The following is a 22711-nucleotide window of genomic DNA, read 5'->3' on the forward strand; positions in this document are numbered from 1 at the left end:
TTACGGAGCACAGGCTCTAGGCGCGTAGGCTTCAGTAGTTGTGGCACGTGAGCTCAGTAGTTGTGGCTCGCGGGCTCTAGAGCACAGGCTCAGTAGTTGTGACACACAGGCTTGGCTGCTCCGTGGCATGTGGGATCTTCCTGGATCAGGGCTCTAACCCGTGTCCCACGCACTGGCAGGTGGATCCTTAACCACTGCACCACCAGGGAAGACCCTGAAGTAGCTGCTTTTTAATGGAAATCTCTTTTTTTCTTTTTCTGTTTTTGGCTGCGTTGGGTCTTTGTTGCTGCGCCCAGTCCTTCTCTAGTTGCAGTGAGTGGGGACTACTCTTTGTTGCAGTGCACGGGCTTCTTATTGCCGTGGCTTCTCTTGTTGCCGAGCACTGGCTGTAGAGCGCGGGCTTCAGTAGTTGTGGCTCGCGGGCTCTAGAGCACAGGCTCAGTAGATGTGGTGCACGGGCTTAGCTGCTCCACGACATGTGGGACCTTCCCGGACCAGGGCTCGAACGCATGTGCCCTGCACTGTCAGGCGGATTCCTAACCACTGCGCAACCAGGGCAGCCGCTGAAGTAGATGCTTTTTAAAGGAAATGTTTTTTGCTTGAAAGAATAAGAATGAATAAGAATAAGCTGGTTATTCAGACTTCTGTACTGGGTAGATGTCTTCTCAAAAAAATGGACCATGTGATGCACCAGTTGCCAGTATTAGTTGCCAATCATAAAGTTCAAGCTTTCCATAAATTAGAACTTTGTAAAACTTATTTCCACCGCAATGAGTTTGACAGTCTTAATATTTAGAGACTTTTCTGATGAGATTGGTGTTGATATTAATGAATGTGAATTCTCGATATTGCATTAAAAATACATCAGCAGGGCTTCCCTGGTGGCGCAGTGGTTAAGAATCCGCCTGCCAATATAGGGAACACGCGTTCGAGCCCTGGTCCAGGAAGATCCCACATGCCGCGGAGCAACTAAGCCCGTGCGCCACAACTACTGAGCTCACGTGCTGCAACTACTGAAGCCCTCACGCCTAGAGCCTGTGCTCCGCAACAAGAGAAGCTGCGACAATGAGAAGCCCGAGCACCACAAGGAAAAGTAGCCCCTGCTCGTCGCAACTAGAGAAAGCCAGTGCGCAGCAACAAAGACCCAACACAGCTAATAAATAAATAAATAAATAAATAAATAAATAAATAAATAAATGCATAAGCATTTGGGGGATCAGCATAACTCAGTTAACCAATATTTTCCATATGACTAATGTATAGTGTAATAAAATCATGAGTAGGTAAAAGATGCATTCAAAGTCCAAGTCATACCAGTGGATTTTAATGTAACTGTACAAAAAATTCATTGACTTAGGGCTGGAAAACGAGAGTCTCACACACACACACACACACACACACACACACACCAAAATTTCCATTACTAAGAGTCAGATTTTGGCTTCAAAACCAGCCCCCAAGAAACCTACCCAAAGCCCCCGAGAAATTACAGGAATTCTAATTTTCTTCTTCTGGGCAACCTTCTCTGGGTCAACCCTCTAAACACCCCTCTCCCAGCATCTTCCATTACTCACCACCCCTCCTCCACCCTCAGCATCACCCCAGACCCTGATTTTCTGATGATGCCCATTCTAACTGGTGTGAGGTGATACCTCATTGTAGTTTTGTGTGTGTGTGTGTGTGTGTTTGTGTGTGTGGTACGCGGGCCTCTCACTGCCGTGGCCTCTCCCGTTACGGAGCACAGGCTCCGGACGCGCAGGCTCAGCGGCCATGGCTCACGGGCCAAGGCACTCCGCGGCACGTGGGATCCCCCCGGACCGGGGCACGAACCTGTGTCCCCAGCATCGGCAGGCGGACTCTCAACCACTTCGCCACCAGGGAAGCCCTCATTGTAGTTTTGATTTGCATTTCTCTAATGATTAATGATGTTGAGCATTCTTTCATGTGTTTGTTGGCAGTCTGTATATCTTCTTTGGAGAAATGTCTGTTTAGGTCTTCTGCCCATTTTTGGATTGGGTTGTTTGTTTTTTTGTTATTGAGCTGCATGAGCTGCTTGTAAATTTTGGAAATTAATCCTTTGTCAGTTGCTTCATTTGCAAATATTTTCTCCCATTCTGAGGGTTGTCTTTTGGTCTTGTTTGTGGTTTCCTTTGCTGTGCAAAAGTTTTAAGTTTCATTAGGTCCCATTTGTTTATTTTTGTTTTTATTTCCATTTCTCTAGGAGGTGGGTCAAAAAGGATCTTGCTGTGATTTATGTCATAGAGTGTTTTGCCTATGTTTTCCTCTAAGAGTTTGATAGTTTCTGGCCTTACATTTAGGTCTTTAATCCATTTTGAGTTTATTTTTGTGTATGGTGTTAGGGAGTGTTCTAATTTCATACTTTTACACGTACCTGTCCAGTTTTCCCAGCACCACTTATTGAAGAGGCTGTCCTTTCTCCACTGTACATTCCTGCCTCCTTTATCAAAGATAAGGTGACCATATGTGCGTGGGTTTATCTCTGGGCTTTCTATCCTGTTCCACTGATCTATGTTTCTGTTTTTGTGCCAGTACCATACTGTCTTGTTTACTGTAGCATTGTAGTATAGTTTGAAGTCAGGGAGCTTGATTCCTCCAGCTCCATTTTTCGTTCTCAAGATTGTTTTGGCTATTCGGGGTCTTTTGTGTTTCCATACAAATTGTGAAATATTTGTTCTAGCTCTGTGAAAAATGCCAGTGGTAGTTTGATAGGGATTGCATTGAATCTGTTGATTGCTTTGGGTGGTAGAGTCATTTTCACAATGTTGATTCTTCCAATCCAAGAAAATGGTATACTCTCCATCTATTTGTATCATCTTTAATTTCTTTCATCAGTGTCTTATAATTTTCTGCATACAGGTCTTTTGTCTCCTTAGGTAGGTTTATTCCTAGATATTTTATTCTTTTTGTTGCAGTGGTAAATGGGAGTGTTTTCTTAATTTCACTTTCAGATTTTTCATCATTAGTGTATAGGAATGCAAGAGATTTCTGTGCATTAATTTTGTATCCTGCTACTTTACCAAATTCATTGATTAGCTCTAGTAGTTTTCTGTTAGCATCTTTAGGATTCTCTATGTATAGTATCATGTCATCTGCAAACAGTGACAGCTTTATTTCTTCTTTTCCGATTTGGATTCCTTTTATTTCTTTTCCTTCTCTGATTGCTGTGGCTAGAACTTCCAAAACTCTGTTGAATAATAGTGGTGAGAGTGGGCAACTTGTCTTGTTCCTGATCTTAGTGGAAATGGTTTCAGTTTTTCACCATTGAGGACGATGTTGGCTGTGGGTTTGTCATATATGGCCTTTATTATGTTGAGGAAAGTTCCCTCTATGCCTACTTTCTGCAGGGTTTTTATCATAAATGGGTGTTGAATTTTGTCGAAAGCTTTCTCTGCATCTATTGAGATGATCATATGGTTTTTCTCCTTCAATTTGTTAATATGGTGTAACACGTTGATTGATTTGCGTATATTGAAGAATCCTTGCATTCCTGGAATAAACCCCACTTGATCATGGTGTATGGTCCCCTTTTTTTTTTTTTTTTGCGGTACGCAGGCCTCTCACTGTTGTGGCTCTCCTGTTGTGGAGCACAGACTCCGGACGCGCAGGCTCAGCGGCCATGGCGCACGGGCCCAGCTGCTCCACGGCATGTGGGATCTTCCTGGACCGGGCACGAACCTGTGTCCCCTGCATTGGCAGGCGGACTCTCAACCACTGTGCCACCAGGGAAGCCCATGTATGATCCTTTTAATGTGCTGTTGGATTCTGTTTACTAGTATTTTGTTGAGGATTTTTGCATGTATGTTCATCAGTGATATTGGCCTGTAGTTTTCTTTCTTTGTGACATCTTTGTCTGGTTTTGGTATCAGGGTGATGGTGGCCTCACAGAATGAGTTTGGGAATGTTCCTCCCTCTGCTATATTTTGGAAGAGTTTGAGAAGGATAGGTGTTAGCTCTTCTCTAAATGTTTGTTAGAATTCACCTGTGAAGCCATCTGGTCCTGGGTTTTTGTTTGTTGGAAGATTTTTAATCACAGTTCCAATTTCAGTGCTTGTGATTGGTCTGTTCATATTTTCTATTTCTTCCTGGTTCAGTCTCGGCAGGTTTTGCATTTCTAAGAATTTGTCCATTTCTTCCAGTTTGTCCATTTTATTGGCATAGAGTTGCTTGTAGCAGTCTCTTAGGATGCTTTGTATTTCTGCGGTGTCTGTGTCTGTTGTAACTTCTCCTTTTTCATTTCTAATTCTATTGATTTGAGTCTTCTCCCTTTTTTTCTTGATGAGTCTGGCTAATGGTTTATCAATTTTGTTTATCTTCTCAAAGAAACAGCTTTTACTTTTATTGATCTTTGCTATCGTTTCCTTCATTTCTTTTTCATTTATTTCTGATCTGATCTTTATGATTTCTTTCCTTCTGCTGACTTTGGGTTTTTTTTGTTCTTCTTTCTCTAATTGCTTTAGGTGCAAGGTTAAGTTGTTTATTTGAGATGTTTCCTGTTTCTTAAGGTAGGATTGTGTTGCTATAAACTTCCCTCTTAGAACTGCTTTTGCTACATCCCACAGGTTTTTGGTCGTCGTGTCTCCATTGTCATTTGTTTCTAGGTATTTTTTGATTTCCTCTTTGATTTCTTCAGTGATCACTTGGTTATTAAGTAGTGTATTGTTTAGCCTCCATGTGTTTGTATTTTTTACAGATTTTTTCCTGTAATTGATATCTAGTCTCATAGCGTTGTGGTTGGAAAAGATACTTGATACGATTTCAATTTTCTTAAATTTACCAAGGCTAGATTTGTGACCCAAGATATGATCTATCCTGGAGAATGTTCCATGAGCACTTGAGAAAAATGTGTATTCTGCTGTTTTTGGATGGAATGTCCTATAAATATCAATTAAGTCCATCTTGTTTAATGTATCATTTAAAGCTTGTGTTTCCTTATTTATTTTCATTTTGGATGATCTGTCCATTGGTGAAAATGGGGTGTTAACGTCCCCTACTATGATTGTGTTACTGTCGATTTCCCCTTTTATGCCTGTTAGCATTTGCCTTATGTATTGAGGTGCTCCTATGTTGGGTGCATAAATATTTACAATTGTTATATCTTCTTCTTGGATCGATCCCTTGATCATTATGTAGTGTCCTTCTTTGTCTCTTGTAATAGTCTTTATTTTAAAGTCTATTTTGTCTGATATGAGAATTGCTACTGCAGCTTTCTTCTGATATCCATATGCATGGCATATCTTTTTCCATCCCCTCACTTTCAGTCTGAATGTGTCCCTACGTCTGAAGTGGGTCTCTTGTAGACAGCATATATATGGGTCTTGTTTTTGTATCCATTCAGCCAGTCTGTGTCCTTTGGTGTGAGCGTTTAATCCATTTACATTTAAGGTAATTATCGATATGTATGTTCCTATTACCATTTACTTAATTGTTTTGGGTTTGTTATTGTAGGTCTTTTCCTTCTCTTGTGTTTCTTGCCTAGAGAAGTTCCTTTAGCATTTGTTGTAAAGCTGGTTTGGTGGTGCTGAACTCTCTCAGCTTTTGCTTGTCTGTAAAGGTCTTAATTTCTCCATCAAATCTGAATGAGATCCTTGCTGGGTAGAGTAATCTTGGTTGTAGGTTTTTCTCCTTCATCACTTTAAATATGTCCTGCCACTCCCTACTGGCTTGCAGAGTTTCTGCTGAAAGATCAGCTGTTAACCTTATGGGGATTCCCTTGTCTGTTATTTGTTGTTTTTCCCTTGCTGCTTTTAATATGTTTTCTTTGTATTTAATTTTTGATAGTTTGATTAATATGTGTCTTTGTGTGTTTCTCCTTGGATTTATCCTGTATGGGACTCTCTGTGCTTTCTGGACTTGATTAACTATTTCTTTTCCCATATTAGGGAAGTTTTCAACTATAATCTCTTCAAATATTTTCTCAGTCCCTTTCTTTTTCTCTTCTTCTTCTGGGACCCCTATAATTCGAATGTTGCTGCGTTTAATATTGTCCCAGAGGTCTCTGAGACTGTCAGTTCTCAGTTCTCTTCATTCTTTTTTCTTTTTTTTTTTTTTTGTGGTACGCGGGCCTCTCACTGCCGTGGCCTCTCCTGTTGCGGAGCACAGGCTCCAGATGCGCAGGCTCAGCGGCCATGGCTCACGGGCGCAGCCGCTCTGCGGCATGTGGGATCTTCCCGGACCGGGGCATAAACCCGTGTCCCCTGCATCGGCAGGCGGACTCTCAACCACTGCGCCACCAGGGAAGCCCCATTCTTTTTTCTTTATTCTGCTCTGCAGTAGTTATTTCCACTATTTTATCTTCCAGGTCACTTATCCATTCTTCTGCCTCAGTTATTCTGCTACTGATCCCTTCTAGAGTATTTTAAATTTCATTTATTGTGGTTCATCATTGCTTGTTTCCTCTTTAGTTCTTCTAGGTTCTTGTTAAATGTTTCTTGCATTTTCTCTATTCTATTTCCAAGATTTTGGATCATCTTTACTATCATTATTCTGAATTCTTTTTCAGGTAGACTGCCTATTTCCTATTCATTTGTTAGGTCTGGTGGGTTTTTACCTTGCTCCTTCATCTGCTGTGTTTTTCGGTCTTTTCATTTCACTTATCTTACTGTGTTTGGGGTCTCCTTTTCGCAGGCTGCAGGTTTGTAGTTCCCGTTGTTTTTGGTGTCTGTCCCCAGTGGCTAAGGTTGGTTCAGTGGGTTGTGTAGGTTTCCTGGTGGACGGGACTAGTGCCTGTGTTCTGGTGGATGAGGCTGGATCTTGTCTTTCTGGTGGGCAGGTCCACGTCTGGTGGTGTGTTTTGGGGTGTCTGTAGCCTTACGATTTTAGGCAGCCTCTCTGCTAATGGATGGGGCTGTGTTCCTGTCTTGCTAGTTGTGTGGCGTAGGGTGTCCAGCACTGTAGCTTGCTGTTCGTTGAATGAAGCTGGGTCTTGGCGTTGAGATGGAGCTCTCTGGGAGATTTTCGCCGTTTCATATTACGTGGAGCTGGGAGGTCTCTTGTGGACCAGTGTCCTGAACCTGGCTCTCCCACCTCAGTGGCACAGTCCTGACGCCTGGCTGGCGCACCAAGAGCCTGTCCTCCACACGGCTCAGAATAAAAGGGAGAAAAAATAGAAAGAAAGAAAGAGGATAAAATAAGATAAAATAAAATAAAGTTATTAAAATAAAAAATAATTATTAAGAAAAAAGTTTTAAAAAGTAAAAAAAAAAAAAAGATAAAAAACTGGATGGTCAGAACCCTAGGACAAATGGTGGAAGCAAAGCTATACAGACAAAATCTCACACAGAAGCATACACATACACACTCACAAAAAGGGGAAAAGGGGAAAAAAAATAATATATCTTGCTCCTAAAGTCCACCTCCTCAATTTGGGATAATTCGTTGTCTATTCAGGTATTCCACAGATGCAGGTACATCAAGTTGATTGTGGAGCTTTAATCCACTGCTCCTGAGGCTGCTGGGAGATCTTTCCCTTTCTCTTCTTAGTTCTCACAGCTCCCGGGGCTCAGCTTTGAATCTGGCCCCGCCTCTGCGTGTAGGTCGCCGGAGGGCGTCTGTTCTTCGCTCAGACAGGCCGGGGTTAAAGGAGCAGCTGCTTCGCGGGCTCTGGCTCACTCAGGCGGGGGGGGGGGGGGGGGGGGGGGGGGAGGGAGGGGCACGAGTGCGGGGCGGGCCTGCGGCGGCAGAGGCCGGCGTGACGTTGCACCAGCCTGAGGCGCGCCGTGCGTTCTTCCGGGGTAGTTGTCCCTGGATCCCGGGACCCTGGCAGTGGCGGGCTGCACAGGCTCCCCGGAAGGGGGGTGTGGAGAGTGACCTGTGCTCGCACACAGGTTTCTTGGTGGCGGCAGCAGCAGCCTCAGCATCTCATGCCCGTCTCTGGGGTCCGCGCTTTTAGCCGCGACTCGCGCCCGTCTCTGCAGCTCCTTTAAGCAGCGCTCTCAATCCCCTCTCCTCGCGCACCAGGAAACAAAGAGGTAAGAAAAAGTCACTTGCCTCTTCGGTAGGTCCAGACTTTTTCCCGGACTCCCTCCCGGCCGGCCGTGGCGCACTAACCCCCTCCAGGCTGTGTTCACGCCGCCAACACCAGTCCTCTCCCGGCGCTCCGACCGAAGCCCAAGCCTCAGCTCCCATCCCCGCCCGCCCGGCGGGTGAGCAGACAAGCCTCTCGGGCTGGTGAGTGCCGGTCGGCACCCATCCTCTGTGCGGGAATCTCCCCGCTTTGCCCCCCGTACGCCTGTTGCTGCGCTCTCCTCCGCGGCTCCGAAGCTTTCCCCCTGTGCCACCCGCCATCTCCGCCCGCGAAGGGGCTTCCTAGTGTGTGGGAACCTTTCCTCCTTCACAGCTCCCTCCCACTGGTGCAGGTCCCGTCCCTATCCTTTTGTCTCTGTTTATTCTTTTTTCTTTTGCCCTACCCAGGTACGTGGGGGGTATCTTGCCTTTTGGGAGGTCTGAGGTCTTCTGCCAGCGTTCAGTAGTGTTCTGTAGGAGTTGTTCCACGTGTACATGTATTTCTGGTGTATCTGTGGGGAGGAAGGTGATCTCTGCGTCTTACTCTTCCGCCATCTTCTCCAAACGCCCCCAGGTACGATGATTCCGGCCCGCTGTCCCCACTACTGTCGCAGCTTCGGCCGCCGGGGCCTCTCCAGAGCCGGCAGCCTCAGTGAGGCCGCCCTCCTCCTCGGGGCAGTTCCGCGACGGCGGAGGAAGAGACCCCGAGCCGGGAGTTCCAGCTCCGCGGAAACGCGGGCTCCTTTCTGGGCGCAGGGTGTAGGACCGCTCTGCCCCGAGGCCTTCTGGGAGGGAGGGGGCGCCGGGGGAGGGAGCTTCCAGGAGTGCAGGGCCCCGTCGGGGGTCCCGGAGGGCTGCTAATCTTTTAAGAAACTACCACTTATTGATTTCTGGTGTGGTATCGAAGATGAATATCCACAATTATCTGAAAACGCGATTAAAATGTTTCTCCCTTTTCCAGTTATACATCTGTGTGGGGCCGTATTTTCTTCATATACTTCAACCAAACAACATATCATAACAGATTGAATGCAGAAACACTGTGAGGATTCATTTTATCTATTAAGCTAAACATTAGATAGGCAAAAATGTTAAACGATGCCACTTTTCTCACTACTTTTTATTTGGAAAAATGTAGTTTTTTTCCATAAAATATGTTATTTGTGTTAACATGTAATGGGTTTATTATTTTACTTCTAAATTAATAAATACTTCTAAAAACTCAAATTTAATTTCCAAAATGGTAAACATTGACAGATATAAGCCACAAATACAAAAGCTCTTTGGGGGTCCTCCATAATTTTTAAGATTATAAAGAGGTCCTGAGACCAAAAATACTCAGAACCAGTGATTTGGGCAATCATCAAATGGCTGCTAATATCCCCTGAAAGAGAGATGATGAGCTATTCTGTGCCTCGCCTCCCGGATGGAGGGGCACACGCCATCACCTATGAAGTAGTTTTCTCAGAAATCAAACCTGAATTTGACTGAGCCTCTCGATCTAACTACAAATTTATAGAAAATACAGGGGACAAAGGAACATGACCCAGGGGGCTGAAATCAGCACAGTCCAGATGTGGAAAATCCAAATCATGTAGGATAAACAACATGGTTCCTTCAACAAATAAGTTGCAAGAAAAAAATAGATATAGGGGAATCTGTATATTAAAAGGAACTGATGAGACATATCAACCAGTGTATGGACCTTATTTGGATTCTGCTTTGATCCTTAAAAAAAAAAAGACAAAAGGGAAAGTTAAACTCTGTGGACATTTGATAGTATTAGAGAATGATTGTTAGATTTTTAGCTGATAATGGTATTGTGTGTCTGTGTAAGAACCCTTATCTGAAGCCTTAAGCAAAGAAGGAAAACTTCTATGAGTATTGCAGAATAAGAAATATTTTTTATAGGAATTAACACAATTGTGGGACAAGCTGGGGAAAAAAAGTTCCAAAAAAAAAAAAAAAGAATTAGAGAAAAGTTACCAGCCACCTTGTCACAGGTGAATGAGCTGGAACTTGCAAGAATTCAGAAGCAGGGCTTCCCTGGTGGCACAGTGGTTAAGAATCTGCCTGCCAGTGCAGAGGACATGGGCTTGAGCCCTGGTCTGGGAAGATCCCACATGCCGCGGAGAAACTAAACCCGTGTGCCACAACTACTGAAGCCCGCACACCTAGAGCCCATGCTCTGCAACAAGAGAAGCCACTGCAATGAGAAGCCTGCGCACCACAACGAAGAGTAGACCCCGTTCGCCGCAACTAGAGAAAGTTTTTTTTGTGCGCAGCCACAAAGGCCCAATGCAGCCAAAAATTTAAGAAATAAATAAATTTTAAAAAGAGAAAAAGGAAGAATTCAGAAGCATCTGTTTTTCTGGAGTACAGCCACAAACAGTTGCTGGAGAAGTATATGAAAGCTTGTCCCTCATGGTTACCACTACTGTGAATTCTCAGAGGAAGTTCTGATAGTGAACCTGGGGTAGCTGGTCAGCAGGACCAGTAGTTGGGAAGGAGTGCTGGACCCAGAGTCGAGGGAAAGAGGATCAAGTGGATGGAACTTGCCAGTACCTGCAGTGCCTCTAAATCTCATGCAAATTTCTCTTGTGGCCATCACTAACCTGGCGTTACACAGGGAAGGGAATTCAAGGAAACGTGGTTCCAACTCGGTTCATTTGAGTACAAAACTACCACATTACCCTTCAGAGATAGAATATTTGCTGATGAAATGATATGATGTCAAAATTTTCTTCAAAATGATTTGAGAAGTGAGGGAAATAGGTAAAGAAATAGATAAATCCATTTTGTACAGGAGTAGAAGGTGGGTAATGGGTACAGTAAAATTTATTTTATTTTTCTCTTTATTTTTTGTATTTACTTGGATTTTTTTCTATAATTAAAAAGTTTTTTTTTTTTTAAGTACCCCACTCACCCCTTTCATTTTTTTCCCTTGGGTATCATTAGCTTCATGGGTTTTATTTATTTATTTATTTATTTGCGGTACGCGGGCCTCTCACTGTTGTGGTCTCTCCCTTTGCGGAGCACAGGCTCTGGACGCGCAGGCTCAGCGGCCATGGCTCACGGGCCCAGCCGCTCCGCGGCACGTGGGATCCTCCCGGACCGGGGCACGAACCCGTGTCCCCTGCATCAGCAGGCGGACTCTCAACCACTGTGCCACCAGGGAAGCCTCATGGGTTTTATTTTATTCAATGTGTTATAGTTAATTATAGCCATTGTTCTTGTTGATGTATCAGTTGTCCCAAATATGGCTGGTAGAAGACCCTAAACTGGCTTCTTTTTCTTTGGACATAACTGTGGTCTTCTTAGATAGCTTCCTTCCTTTCTGACACCACAGGATATTCCAGACTTGCTTTGAATTTTCCTTGCCCCAAAGCCAGAATCAACCATTTCTCCAAGGGGCTCCGATTTCCTTTAGAAGGGAATACTGTATGTAAACCAAGATCCAGATGTTAGGTGTGCTTATGATTATTAGTGTGGTGTCATTTCTTTTAGGTCCTTTTTAAAAATTTTTTATTATAGTTGATTTACAATGTGTTAATTTCTGCTGTACAGCAAAGTGACTCAGTTGTACATATATATATATTCTTTTTCATATTTTTTCATTATGGTTTATCACAGGATATTGAATATAGTTCCCTGTGCTATGCAGTAGGACCGTGTTGTTTACCCATTCTCTATATAATAGTTTGCATCTGCTAATCACAAATTCCCAGTCCTTCACTCCCCCACTCCCACTTCTCCCTTGGCAACCACAAGTCTGTTCTCTATGTCTGTGAGTCTGTTTCAATTTTATAGATATGTTCATTTGTGTCATATTTTAGATTTCACATATAAGTGATATCATATGGTATTCGTCTTTCTCTTTCTGACTTACTTTGCTCAGTAATCTCCAGGTCCATCCATATTGCTGCAAATGGTATTATTATTTTATTTTTTATGGCTGAGTAATATTCCATTGTGTGTGTGTGTGTATATATTATATATATATTATATATATAATATATATATACACACACACCACATCTTCTTTATCCATTCATCTGACAACGGACATTTAGGCTGTTTGGCCATTGGCTATTATAAATAGTACTGCTGGCTATTGTAAATAGTACTGCTATGGACATAGGGGTGCATGTATCTTTTCGAATTATAGTTTTGTCTGGGTATATGCCCAGGAGTGGGATTGCTGGATCATATGGTAGCTCTGATTTAGTTTCTCCATAGTGGCTGCACCAATTTACATTCCTAGCAGCAGTGTAGGAGAGTTCCCTTTCTCCACACCCTCTCCAACATTTATTATTTGTAGACTTTTTAGTGATGGCCATTCTGACTGGTGTGACGTGGTACCTCGTTGTAGTTTTGATTTGCATTTTTCTAATAATTAGCGATGATGAGCATCTTTTCATATGCCTCTTGGCCATCTGTATGTCTTCTCTGGAGAAATGTCTTTTTAGGTCTTCTCCCATTTATGATTGAGTTGTTTGTTTTTTTGTTATTGAATTTTATGTTTGTATGTTTTGGAAATTAAGCCCTTGTCAGTCACATTATTTGCAAATATTTTCTCCCAGTCCTAGGTTGTCTTTTTGTTTTGTTTATGGTTTCCTTTGTTGTGCAAAAGCTTGTAAGTTTGATTAGATTCCATTTGTTTATTTTTGCTTTTCTATTGCCTTGGGAGACGTTTTTGGTCCTTTCTTAAATGAGGGATGTTTAACAAATTAAGAATGGATGTTGGATTTTATTAAATACTTTTTAAATCATCTGTCAAGGGCTTCCCTTGTGGCGCAGTGGTTAAGAATCTGCCTGCTAGTGCAGGGGACACGGGTTCTATCCCTGGTCAGGGAAGATTCCACATGCCACGGAGCAACTAAGTCTGTGCACCACAACTACTAAGCCTGCGCTCTAAATCCCGCGAGCCACAACTACTGAAGCCCGCGTGCCTAGAGCCTGTGCTCTGCAACAAAAGAAGCCACCGCAATGAGAAGCCCGCGTGCAGCAACGAAGACCCAACGCAGCCAAAAATAAATAAATAAATTTATTTAAAAAAAATCATCTGTCAATATAATCATATTGGGTTTTCTCCTGACCTGAATTTTCTCTTGGTGAAATTTATTAATAAATTGTGTGATTGTTGGGAGGCAGAGACATCGAATAATATCCTTCTAACTGAGAATGAACTTTGATACCGGAAAACGAAGCAGGCAACTCCATGAAGTGCAGTTATGAGTTTATTGTGGGTAACTTACATATGGGCTGGATCTGGCAGAGGATCCAGAGGCATTTGATCCATAGGCGTTCAAAGCTGCGCTCTGTGCTGCAGAAAAGGGTACAGGGGGATTTAAAGGGCCAAAGCTAAAAATAGAATCTGACTACTAGGGAGAATCATGTCCATATTGATGGGAACCGGGTTATTTTCCCCTCCCTTTGGGGCTCTCATGACCCTTAACCATCTGCGTCAGCAAAAGGCGTCCTTCCAGGACTGAAAAGGCCAGGGGAAAAGTTGATAGGAAACTTACCTTGCTTGGGCACATTCCTTGTGAGTAGGCTTAATGACATGGAAAAGGGAGCAGGTAACAGTTGAAGGAGAAAAAAACTATAGAATACCAGAAAAGCCATCTACCTGGAGAATTTTTTTCTCCCCACTTTCGTTTTTACTCAGTGACATAATTCTTAATTTTATTTCCTGACGGCAAAAGGAAAAAATCTCAACCCTCAAAAAGGTCAAGACCACATCCCTCTGTTGTCGGTGATTTGTTTCATTTTGTTAGGTTGAAAATTGTGTAATGAATTTGATGACGCTGTCATTCTTTAAAAAAGGAAAAGAAAAGAAAGGGGAGCGAGTAGGACTGTGGGCCTAAGATAAGCTGACAAAATGGAGTCAGAGTGGTTCAGCCACACTATAGCACTGAGACATCCTTGCTCTCCTAGAGAAAACTCCATTTGTTAGTGGTGAATCTTTCATTTAGGATACCACTGTACTGTATTTGCTAATATTTGTTTAGCATGTTTACATCATTATTCATCTATACCTACATTTGCATCGCTGTAAAACTTTTTAAAAAATATTTATTTAATTTATTTATTTGGTTGTGCTGGGTCTTAGTTGTGGCTCGCTGGCTCCTTAGTTGTGGCACGTGTGCTCCTTAGTTGCAGCTTGCTGGCTCCTTAGTTGTGGCATGCAAACTCTTGGTTGTGGCATGCACGTGGGATCTAGTTCCCTGACCAGGGATTGAACCCGGGCCCCCTGCATTGGGAGCATGAGTCCTAACCACTGCGCCAACAGGGAAGTCCCTAAAACTGGTTTTTATAAATCGACATTGAGTTGTTTACTTATGAAACATGGATTTGGGACTTTGTTGAGTACATAGGCCTTTGACAACTTCCTCAATTTTTTTTCACTTTTACAGATCTGTTTAGGTTATTTGTGGTTTTCTAGAAAGTCATCTCTTTCATCTAGCTATTCAAGATCTAGGCTTCTTGTGTCGCTCATCTTCTATCTCCTCTCCTCCCCTCTATTCTCAGTTCAGGGGACCAGGTTTAACTGATCAATATCTCTGCTTCCTGATTCCTGGGAATAAGTTCTGACTGATCAGCCCAGCTTAGAGGTGTCCACCCTTGGTCCAGTCAGCCATGGCCAGGGGAGCATCGTGTGGTACAACTAGACTCATAGGTGTCACCTCTGTGGGTCAGGAGAAGAGTCTTAGAGCAGGGAGGTTATAAAGTAGGCAGATATCTCAAAAATTTTCTCCTCAGTGCTTAGATTTAGCAATTATTTCATTTCAGGTTTTTTTCTAATTTGCCACTTTCCATTTGCATTGTTATTAAGTCCTTGTTTCTGCTTTTCTTAGATTCATTTTGTTATCTATTTTTAAACTTCTTATTTGATTGTTTAATTTATTAATTTTATGTCTTGTGATCAGAAATTTGTATTTAAAGCTTCAAATTTTCCACTCAGTGTAGTTTTAGTGTGTTCCACAGTTTTGTATGTAGTACCTTCATTAGTTTTATATTTTTGTCCTAATGTTGTCCTTGATTCAAACACTTGCTTTGGAAAGCTTTAAAAATTTTTTTCCACATTGTTGGGAGAGGGGGCTTATTATTACAGGTTTCATTTTGATTGTACTTGTCAGAGTGTGGAGTGTATAATCTGAACGATTTCTACTTTATTATGGTTTTCTTTGTGTTCAAATAAGTGGCCCATTTTTGTAAATGTTCTAAAAGCTCTTTAACAGAATATGAGTTCTATAATTTAGTTGCTCTATTGCTTTATATAGTTTTGAGACTTGATCCGTTAAGGACTGAGATTTTAGAGTGTTAGATGTGAGAAGGCTAGAATCTATGACTGTCTTCGTATTTGTAATCCTTCTCCTTCCATATCCGGCCATTCTTTGCTTTGTGTGCTTTAATGCTATTATTTAATGGATAAAGGTCATGACCTCTGCATCTGTTTTCTGGATCATGCATGTGATCGTGATAAGTGATCCTTTTGGTCCCACTTAATAATTTTTTTGCCTCGAATTCAACTGTGTTGACATTAATATTGCAAACCTTACTCTTTATTTCCCCTTGGGCTCATTTTGACTATTTTTTTTTTTTTTTTTTTTTTTTTTTGCAGTACACGGGCCTCTCACTGCTGTGGCCTCTCCCGTTGCGGAGCACAGGCTCCGGACGCGCAGGCTCAACGGCCATGGCTCACGGGCCCAGCCGCTCCGCGGCATATGGGATCTTCCCGGACCGGGGCACGAACCCGTGTCCCCTGCATCGGCAGGCGGACTCTCAACCACTGCGCCACCAGGGAAGCCCCCGCCTATTCTTTTATTTCTGATTTTTTATTGAGTCTCTCTGTTGCAAATTGATTCTTTACTCTTCTATTTAACAGAAATCAATCTTGCTAAGTAGTGTAAGATACAGGTTTAACTGACGTTTTTCCTCCAGTTACTGTTCCCGTCTATATTACACAATCAAGTCTTTTTTGTTTACATAATCAAGAAAAATAACTTTAACAGCCTTTGCTCTTTTGTGTCCCAACAGCTGTAGATGTCTGTGGATCCTCAAGATGCCGGTCTTACTCTTGGTCCTGGGCGTTGTGTTATTTATGTTCAGAAGTGTATACCTTTATACACAGTCCAGTAACCACAAACCACGGCTCCCTCACCCTGCGCCGGCTGCCGGGATGCTGAAGCTTCTGCCTGAGGAACATGTCAGGAGCCTCTTTGCCTATGATGGAATCTGGTGAGATAACAAGTTATTCCACCTTGGTCTGACCTTTCCTTCCTGTGGCTCACAGTGTCCTGTTGTGCCCACTTTACAGCCAGTTCCCTACCTTCCTGCACCTGTGTTGATTGCGAACGTGATTCCAAACCACGGAACCAGGAAAAGGCTTGGTCTGCAGGGCACGGAGCGAACGAAGTCCCTTACGATTTTGGAGGGCCTGTTTAACCCAAACCACAGGAAAGATGCTGCCTTTCTGTCCCTCTGGCCTCCTCTTCTGGTCGGGGTTGCTGAGATGCCACTGACATTCCTGCGACTCTCAAGTTTAAAGAAGCTTGGGGAATTCCCTGGCTGTCCAGTGGTTAGGACTCTGAGCTTTCACTGCCGGGCCTGGGCTCGATCCCTGGTCGGGGAACTAAGACAGCACAAGCCGTGCAGTGTGGCGGAAGTTTGGTGCAGGAGATGACTCAAGAGAGGGGGCCTCTTTTTGGATTATAAAATTTATTTTTTATTATTTTATTGGAGTCTAGTTGATTTACAATGTTGTGTTAGTTTCAGGTGTACAGCCAAGTGATTCAGTTATATACAGAATATTGTGTAGAGTTCCCTGTGCTATGTAGTAGGTCCTTGTTGGTTATCTATTTTATCTATAGTAGTGTGTCTATGTTAATCCCAAGCTCCTAATCTATCCCTTCGCCCCACGTTTCCCCTTTGGTAGCCATACGTTGGTTTTGAGAGAAGGGCCTTCTTGCCCTTTCCCCTTCCTTCCCCTCCCTGTGTCTTTGGGAACAGCCACTGCTGGCATTCTAGAGTCTCAACCCAACCCAGACGGTGGCTATGGGAAAGGAGAGTCTGAGGGGAAAAACACACTGGCTTGGGCTTCAGGCCCCGCCTTACCCACCAGCCCACCCACCCAATCCGTGACCTTAGTCCTCATCTTGTTCTAGGCTCTTCCCGAAAAACCAGTGCAAATGTGAAGCCTCGGGACATCAGGGAAGCTATAACTTTGAGGATGCCTATGGCCAGAGTGACCTCCCTGCGGTGAAACTGAGGAGACAGGCTGAATTTGAACACTTTCAGAGGAGGTAATGCAGACTATGAGGGCTCTTGGGCCCTGAGGTGGAACAGAAGCTCTCCCTACTGTCTCCTGAGGGTGTGGGTCCAGGGAGAGAAGGAAGGCACTCCCGCTCTTGCAGGGTCCCTGGAAGGAACTATTAGGAATAAACCAAGTAAAGAGAATTGAGGAAATAGTCCTTCAATAAAGATTTATAAAACTTGGGAATTTGGGCTTCCCTGGTGGCGCAGTGGTTGAGAGTCCACCTGCTGATGCAGGGGACACGGGTTCGTGCCCCGGTCCGGGAGGATCCCACATGCTGCGGAGCGGCTGGGCCCGTGAGCCATGGCCGCTGAGCCTGCGCGTCCGGAGCCTGTGCTCCGCGACGGGAGAGGCCACCACAGTGAGAGGCCCGCGTACTGAAAAAAAAAAAAAAAGATCAATCTGATCTAGACAACATCTCTCAATGAACTTACAGTATAATAGAGGGATACAGACTGTGCCCTCCCACCGGGGTCAAGTGGCCACTCTCCCCACCACATCCTCCCTGCGCCACCATCATCACAGAGCACACAAGCAGTCTGTGGCCCAGGGAGTGTTTTCAGCAAATTGCATGGAACTCAAGAGTTCAATCCCAAGCTCAATGTTATAACAGCAGTCAGAGGGAGGGATGTGGTAGGTTTTAAGAGGGAGAACAGCATCTAGCTCTGAGAATTGAAAACGGAACTTCAAGAAAAAGGTGACATTCAGAGCTGGCCTGACCTCTGTTACTGAACAGATGACTTTGTATTCTAGCTTTTGGAGTCTGGCTCTGGGTTCTCACCCTTCCAGGAAAGGAACTTTATTGATCTCTTTGTCCTCAGTTTAGCACTGTGCCGGGCAAGTCAAGAAATGAATGAATAAGAGGCATGGGATGATGTGTGACTCTGGACAGAGCTCTGGGTGTGATTCACTTCCTGAGGGAAGAGAAGCAGTTTGGAGGATGAAGCTTCAGGCATTAAAAAGGAATGAAGTAGATCCCGCTGCACCTTTAGAAGGTGAAGTAGAATAGCACCTTTCCGCATCAAGGTGCAGAAAGTTTGTACAGTGTATTAGTTTGTGTTTTTAGAAGAGGGGTGGACATTTGTGTGTTGCGTGTGTGTGTGGAGGTGTGTTTATGTATGTTGGGGGGAGAAGTATGAACAGTGGTGTAAATGTTTAACAATGGTCTTTTGATAGTGGCTTGTAGTGTCTGCCAATTTCTGTGGTTTAATAATCACACTGTGGCTGATTTCAAGCTACAGACAAGATATCACTGAATTCCAGTTATAAAATATCTCCACCACACAGACACAATAGATGAAAATAACCTCAAGAGCAGAATAATAGGAAAATGTAGTAAAATAATTTGGAAGTGGAGAGTTTTGAGTATTTATTACCTGTGTTCCCATTGTATTTAATTTTAAATGTATATACTTTAATTTTTATTACTGGCTGTGTTTAAAAGCTGGCTTTCAAAGTTCCTGAAAATTCAACAATTGACTCTCCTGTGTCAGTACAATCAGATCTCACACACCACTATTATACATGAATATCAATGGCTGTGTGTCCCTTGGCGGCAGGCAAGTGAGTAAGCAAGATTTTGCCTTACAAGCCCCTTTCACATGAAGTGTCCAAGCTTTCCAGGGGACGGCGGGCTGGGCCAAGTCATTGAGGCACCTGCTTTCAATGGCTGATACGCTGGCTACCAATTTAGGGGTATCCAAGAGGCCCGGCTCTGGGAAATTTTTCTGCTAGTCAGTCCCCCATGCTCAGGAAAGAAGATCCTGCTTGGGGCTTTCTCCTCACCTCAATCCTTCAAGGGCTCAAGATCCTCACATTTTCCCCTGCGGTCTGAGGGACGCCCCCCACCCCCAGTTGTAATTACACTCTGGATAAACTATACTCAGATGCACAAACTCTTGGGCTTTTTGTCCGTCATCCGAGCACCGGGAGTCTCCTCAGCTGCCGTTTCACAAAAGAGGTACCAGGTCTGCACCACATGAGCACTCAAGCAACACCAGGAGCCTCAATGATACATTTTTAAGAGCGTTTGATACATCCAGCTCATTCCTTTTAATTGCTATACAGCTATGAATATGAATGCAATGAATTTTATTAAGCCATTCCCCTATTGAAAGATATTCAGATTTTTGCAAATTTTTCATTATTACATTTACATAATTTATAATAATATTACATTATACTTACATTCTTTCTTTCATTTATTAAGATGTGTATAAGGATGTTCACTTCAGGCAGTGCTGAAACAAACCTCCTTATGCATGTCCTACTGTTGACAACCACAAGTTTCTCCCCTTACCTAGCATCTGAATTACTCGATCATAGGATATACTTATTTCTGCTTTTAATAAATATGGCCAGATTGCCTTCAAGAGGACCAATATTAATTCACACTTTCATGAAGAGTCGGTAAGTGTAGTACCTTATTTACATACTGTCTACCTGATCAACACTGGCTATCATAAAATTTTAAAGCTTCCAGGAAAAGGTATCATTGTTTTTTGCATTGTTTTTAAAGTTGCATTTCCCTGATTAATATTGCAGCTGAGCGTGTTCCATATATTTATTAGCCATTTGTATTTCCTCTTCTGTTAATTGCCTATTTCTGTACCTTTCCATTTAAAAATTTTGTCCTTTTCATGTTCCCGTAAATACTTCAGGAGTCTAATCTTCCTTCCAGGTAATCTAAATGATTTCCATGGTTAAGCGGATCCCTGAAGCCTACCTAACAACCGTATTACCTTTAGTCCCTCAAACAGTCAAAATATCACTGGATTGTGTTATGCGTTTGACTGAAGGTTGTTACAACAACAAAGCCACCTGGAAATGGTCACTGTGGTTGCTCTAAAAATATTGAGACAACATCCACTCCTAGATAAAGTTTTATATATTATATTTGTTCAGTGACAAGAAAAGTTTTACCACCGTTCAGGAGTTGGTCTGCTTTGCCCTTTGTCCAGCGTATTGGTTGTCAATTACTTTGTACCTTGCCTACCAGGAAGTTCAGATGTGTCTTTGGTGTTTAGCCACTGCTGCTGGGTTGGTCGATATGGTCTGATTATTTTGCTTCTTCTTTTTTGCTGGTTGTGATTTTGATTTTGAATGTGCTTTGTTGTAATCTGCTTCAATTCCTGTGCGGAATTAGAGGCTGGATGGAGGGGCAGGAATAAAGGAGGAGAGAAAATGGAGGGCAGATCGGGCCAATCTACTTTCAATTTCTCACCATTGGCAGCCCAAAGCTCTGGGTACAAACATCACTTTAAGAACTAACTAGGGACAGGCGTCGAAGCAGCTGCTAATGGTTTTGTTTCTCTGCAGAGAAGGGCTGCCTCGCCCACCGCCCCTGCTGGCTCAGCCCAACCTGCCCTTTGGGTACCCTGTCCACGGGGTGGAAGTGATGCCCCTGCACACGGTTCCCATCCCAGGTAGGTACATCTCCGTTCAGAAAAGACCCGAGCAACTTTCTTATTCCTTCTTAAGCAAAAGGAGGAAGCAGAAGGGAACAGTCATTCATAGGGTACCTGCTGTGTACCCAGCACAATGAAGCTTGACATGGTTTCATTTAATGAAATGAAACCATTTCATTAGTCTCACTCTTGCCACCACTGGGAATCGCCCTTAGTAGCTGTGACCTCCCTGGGTATCCGAGATAACATAGAAGAGGACAGAAATCTATGTGCATCGAGGAATCTTGGGACATAATTGGCTTTTTGGTGGCCTCTAGCATCATGGGAGCAGGCAAAGCATGAGCCCATCTCCAGGGAGTGCATATGGCAAAGGATATTTATGCCAGTTAAAACTCTCCTCTACGAGGGAATTTTACACACTCTTTTAGTTCAGCATCACATCCCTGTGAGGTAAATATTATTTTGCCAACTTCACAGTTATCTGAGGCCACATAAGAAGAATATGTCTGAATTAGAGCTTGAATTGATCATATTATAAGAACAGAGATAGATTCTAAAATAAAATCATTTGGGATGAATTGCTAGTGTTTTTGAATAGTCATTTAAAAAATGATTTGCCATTTTGGGTAGTTCTTTTTTTATTGTGTTAAAACATACATAACATAAAATTTACCATTTTTAAGTGTCTAATTCTGTGGCATTAAGTACATTCACATTGTTCTGCAACCATCACCAGCAACCATCTCTAGAACTTTTTCATCTTTCCAACTGAAACTCTGCACCCATTTAACAGTAACTCCCTTTTCCCCTCAGTCCCTGGCAACCACCATTCTATTTTCTGTCTCTATGAATTTGACTATTCCAGGAAACTGAGCGTGTTCAGGATAATTTATTATTTATCTATTGCTTCCTTCCCTTTAGTAACAGAGATACCTAGAAGGGACTGGATTAATTCACAGCACCCATCCAAAACTGAGGGTGGGCATTGGTGGCTTTAGAACTGCTGGAATTTGAGAAGGACCATGGGACACCATCTAATAGAGCCCTGGTGAGAGGGGAGTGGTCAGCAAACTCTCTGGATAGGTGACACTTAAAGGGCCTCTGGAGGGATGTGTAGGAGTCAGGAAGGTGAGAGCATCAGGGAGTCCTTGGCATCCTCTCAAATGTTGTTTTTTGTCCTTTTTCCTGTGTTCTCCAGGTCTCCAGTTTGAAGGACCAGATGCTCCCATCTATGAGGCAAGGGTCCCCTTCCCAGCTCCCTTTTGCACTTGGCATCCTGTCCTTTGCTCACTGCCTGTGCCCTCTTCCCCCCATGGTAGCCGGTTTCAGATTTTGACAGAGTCTCTATCCTGATTAAATATTAGACGTGAGTCCATGGTGGGGAGGGGGGAAGGGTGCCTGTAGACGTCAAGAATTTTCCAGCCGTGGGGTAGCTGGAGTTCCAGGGAGGACTTCCAGAGGACTGGGCCACCAAGGGTCCTGCTGCCTTCAGCTACAAGAGGAAGCTGCGGCCACAGCCGGGCTGTATTGCCTCTATTCGGGTCAGCGCCAGCAAGGTGGATGCTCTGTGGCTGGCCCTTCTTTCCCATTTAAGATAGCTCCAAATCAAGGTCTATGCAAGTATGTCTAAGGGGTGGGATGTAAATCACATCCAGACCCTAACTGAAAAGGAGTCTGGGAAATTTAGTTTTCCTCCTTCTGCATGCCACACGGGGCTGTAATAGGTGGTGATTGAGCAAAGCTGCTCTGTCCTCCAGAGGGCGCCTCTGGACACCTCCCCCGCAACTACCCTCACCGCCGCTGCCCCCTACACCTTTGTCACTTTGTCTCTACTCTGTGTTCCCTTCTTCATGGCACTTATCATACCTGAATTACTTTATATGTGTCATGATATGCTTATTGCCACTCTTCCTCACTAGACTATAAGCTTCTTGAAGGCAGGGAGTCTGTCTTATTCACTGCT

General features: G+C 43.5%; 1 protein-coding gene across 1 annotated transcript in view; it reads left to right on the plus strand.

Annotated features, from left to right (window-relative positions):
• B4GALNT2 (beta-1,4-N-acetyl-galactosaminyltransferase 2 (SID blood group)) overlaps positions 1-22711 on the plus strand; it is a gene marked incomplete at both ends in the record, with an annotated part of 54096 nt that overhangs the window by 13056 nt on the left and 18329 nt on the right. Inside the window, 5 exon segments of the mRNA XM_082861585.1 lie at positions 8597-8674; positions 16066-16266; positions 17193-17330; positions 20660-20766; positions 21947-21984. Of these exon segments, the coding sequence (XP_082717711.1) occupies positions 8597-8674; positions 16066-16266; positions 17193-17330; positions 20660-20766; positions 21947-21984 (562 nt within the window).

Source organism: Leucopleurus acutus, assembly GCF_964270905.1.
Source record: "Leucopleurus acutus genome assembly, chromosome: 19".
In the NCBI taxonomy this organism is placed as follows: Eukaryota; Metazoa; Chordata; class Mammalia; order Artiodactyla; family Delphinidae; genus Leucopleurus; species Leucopleurus acutus.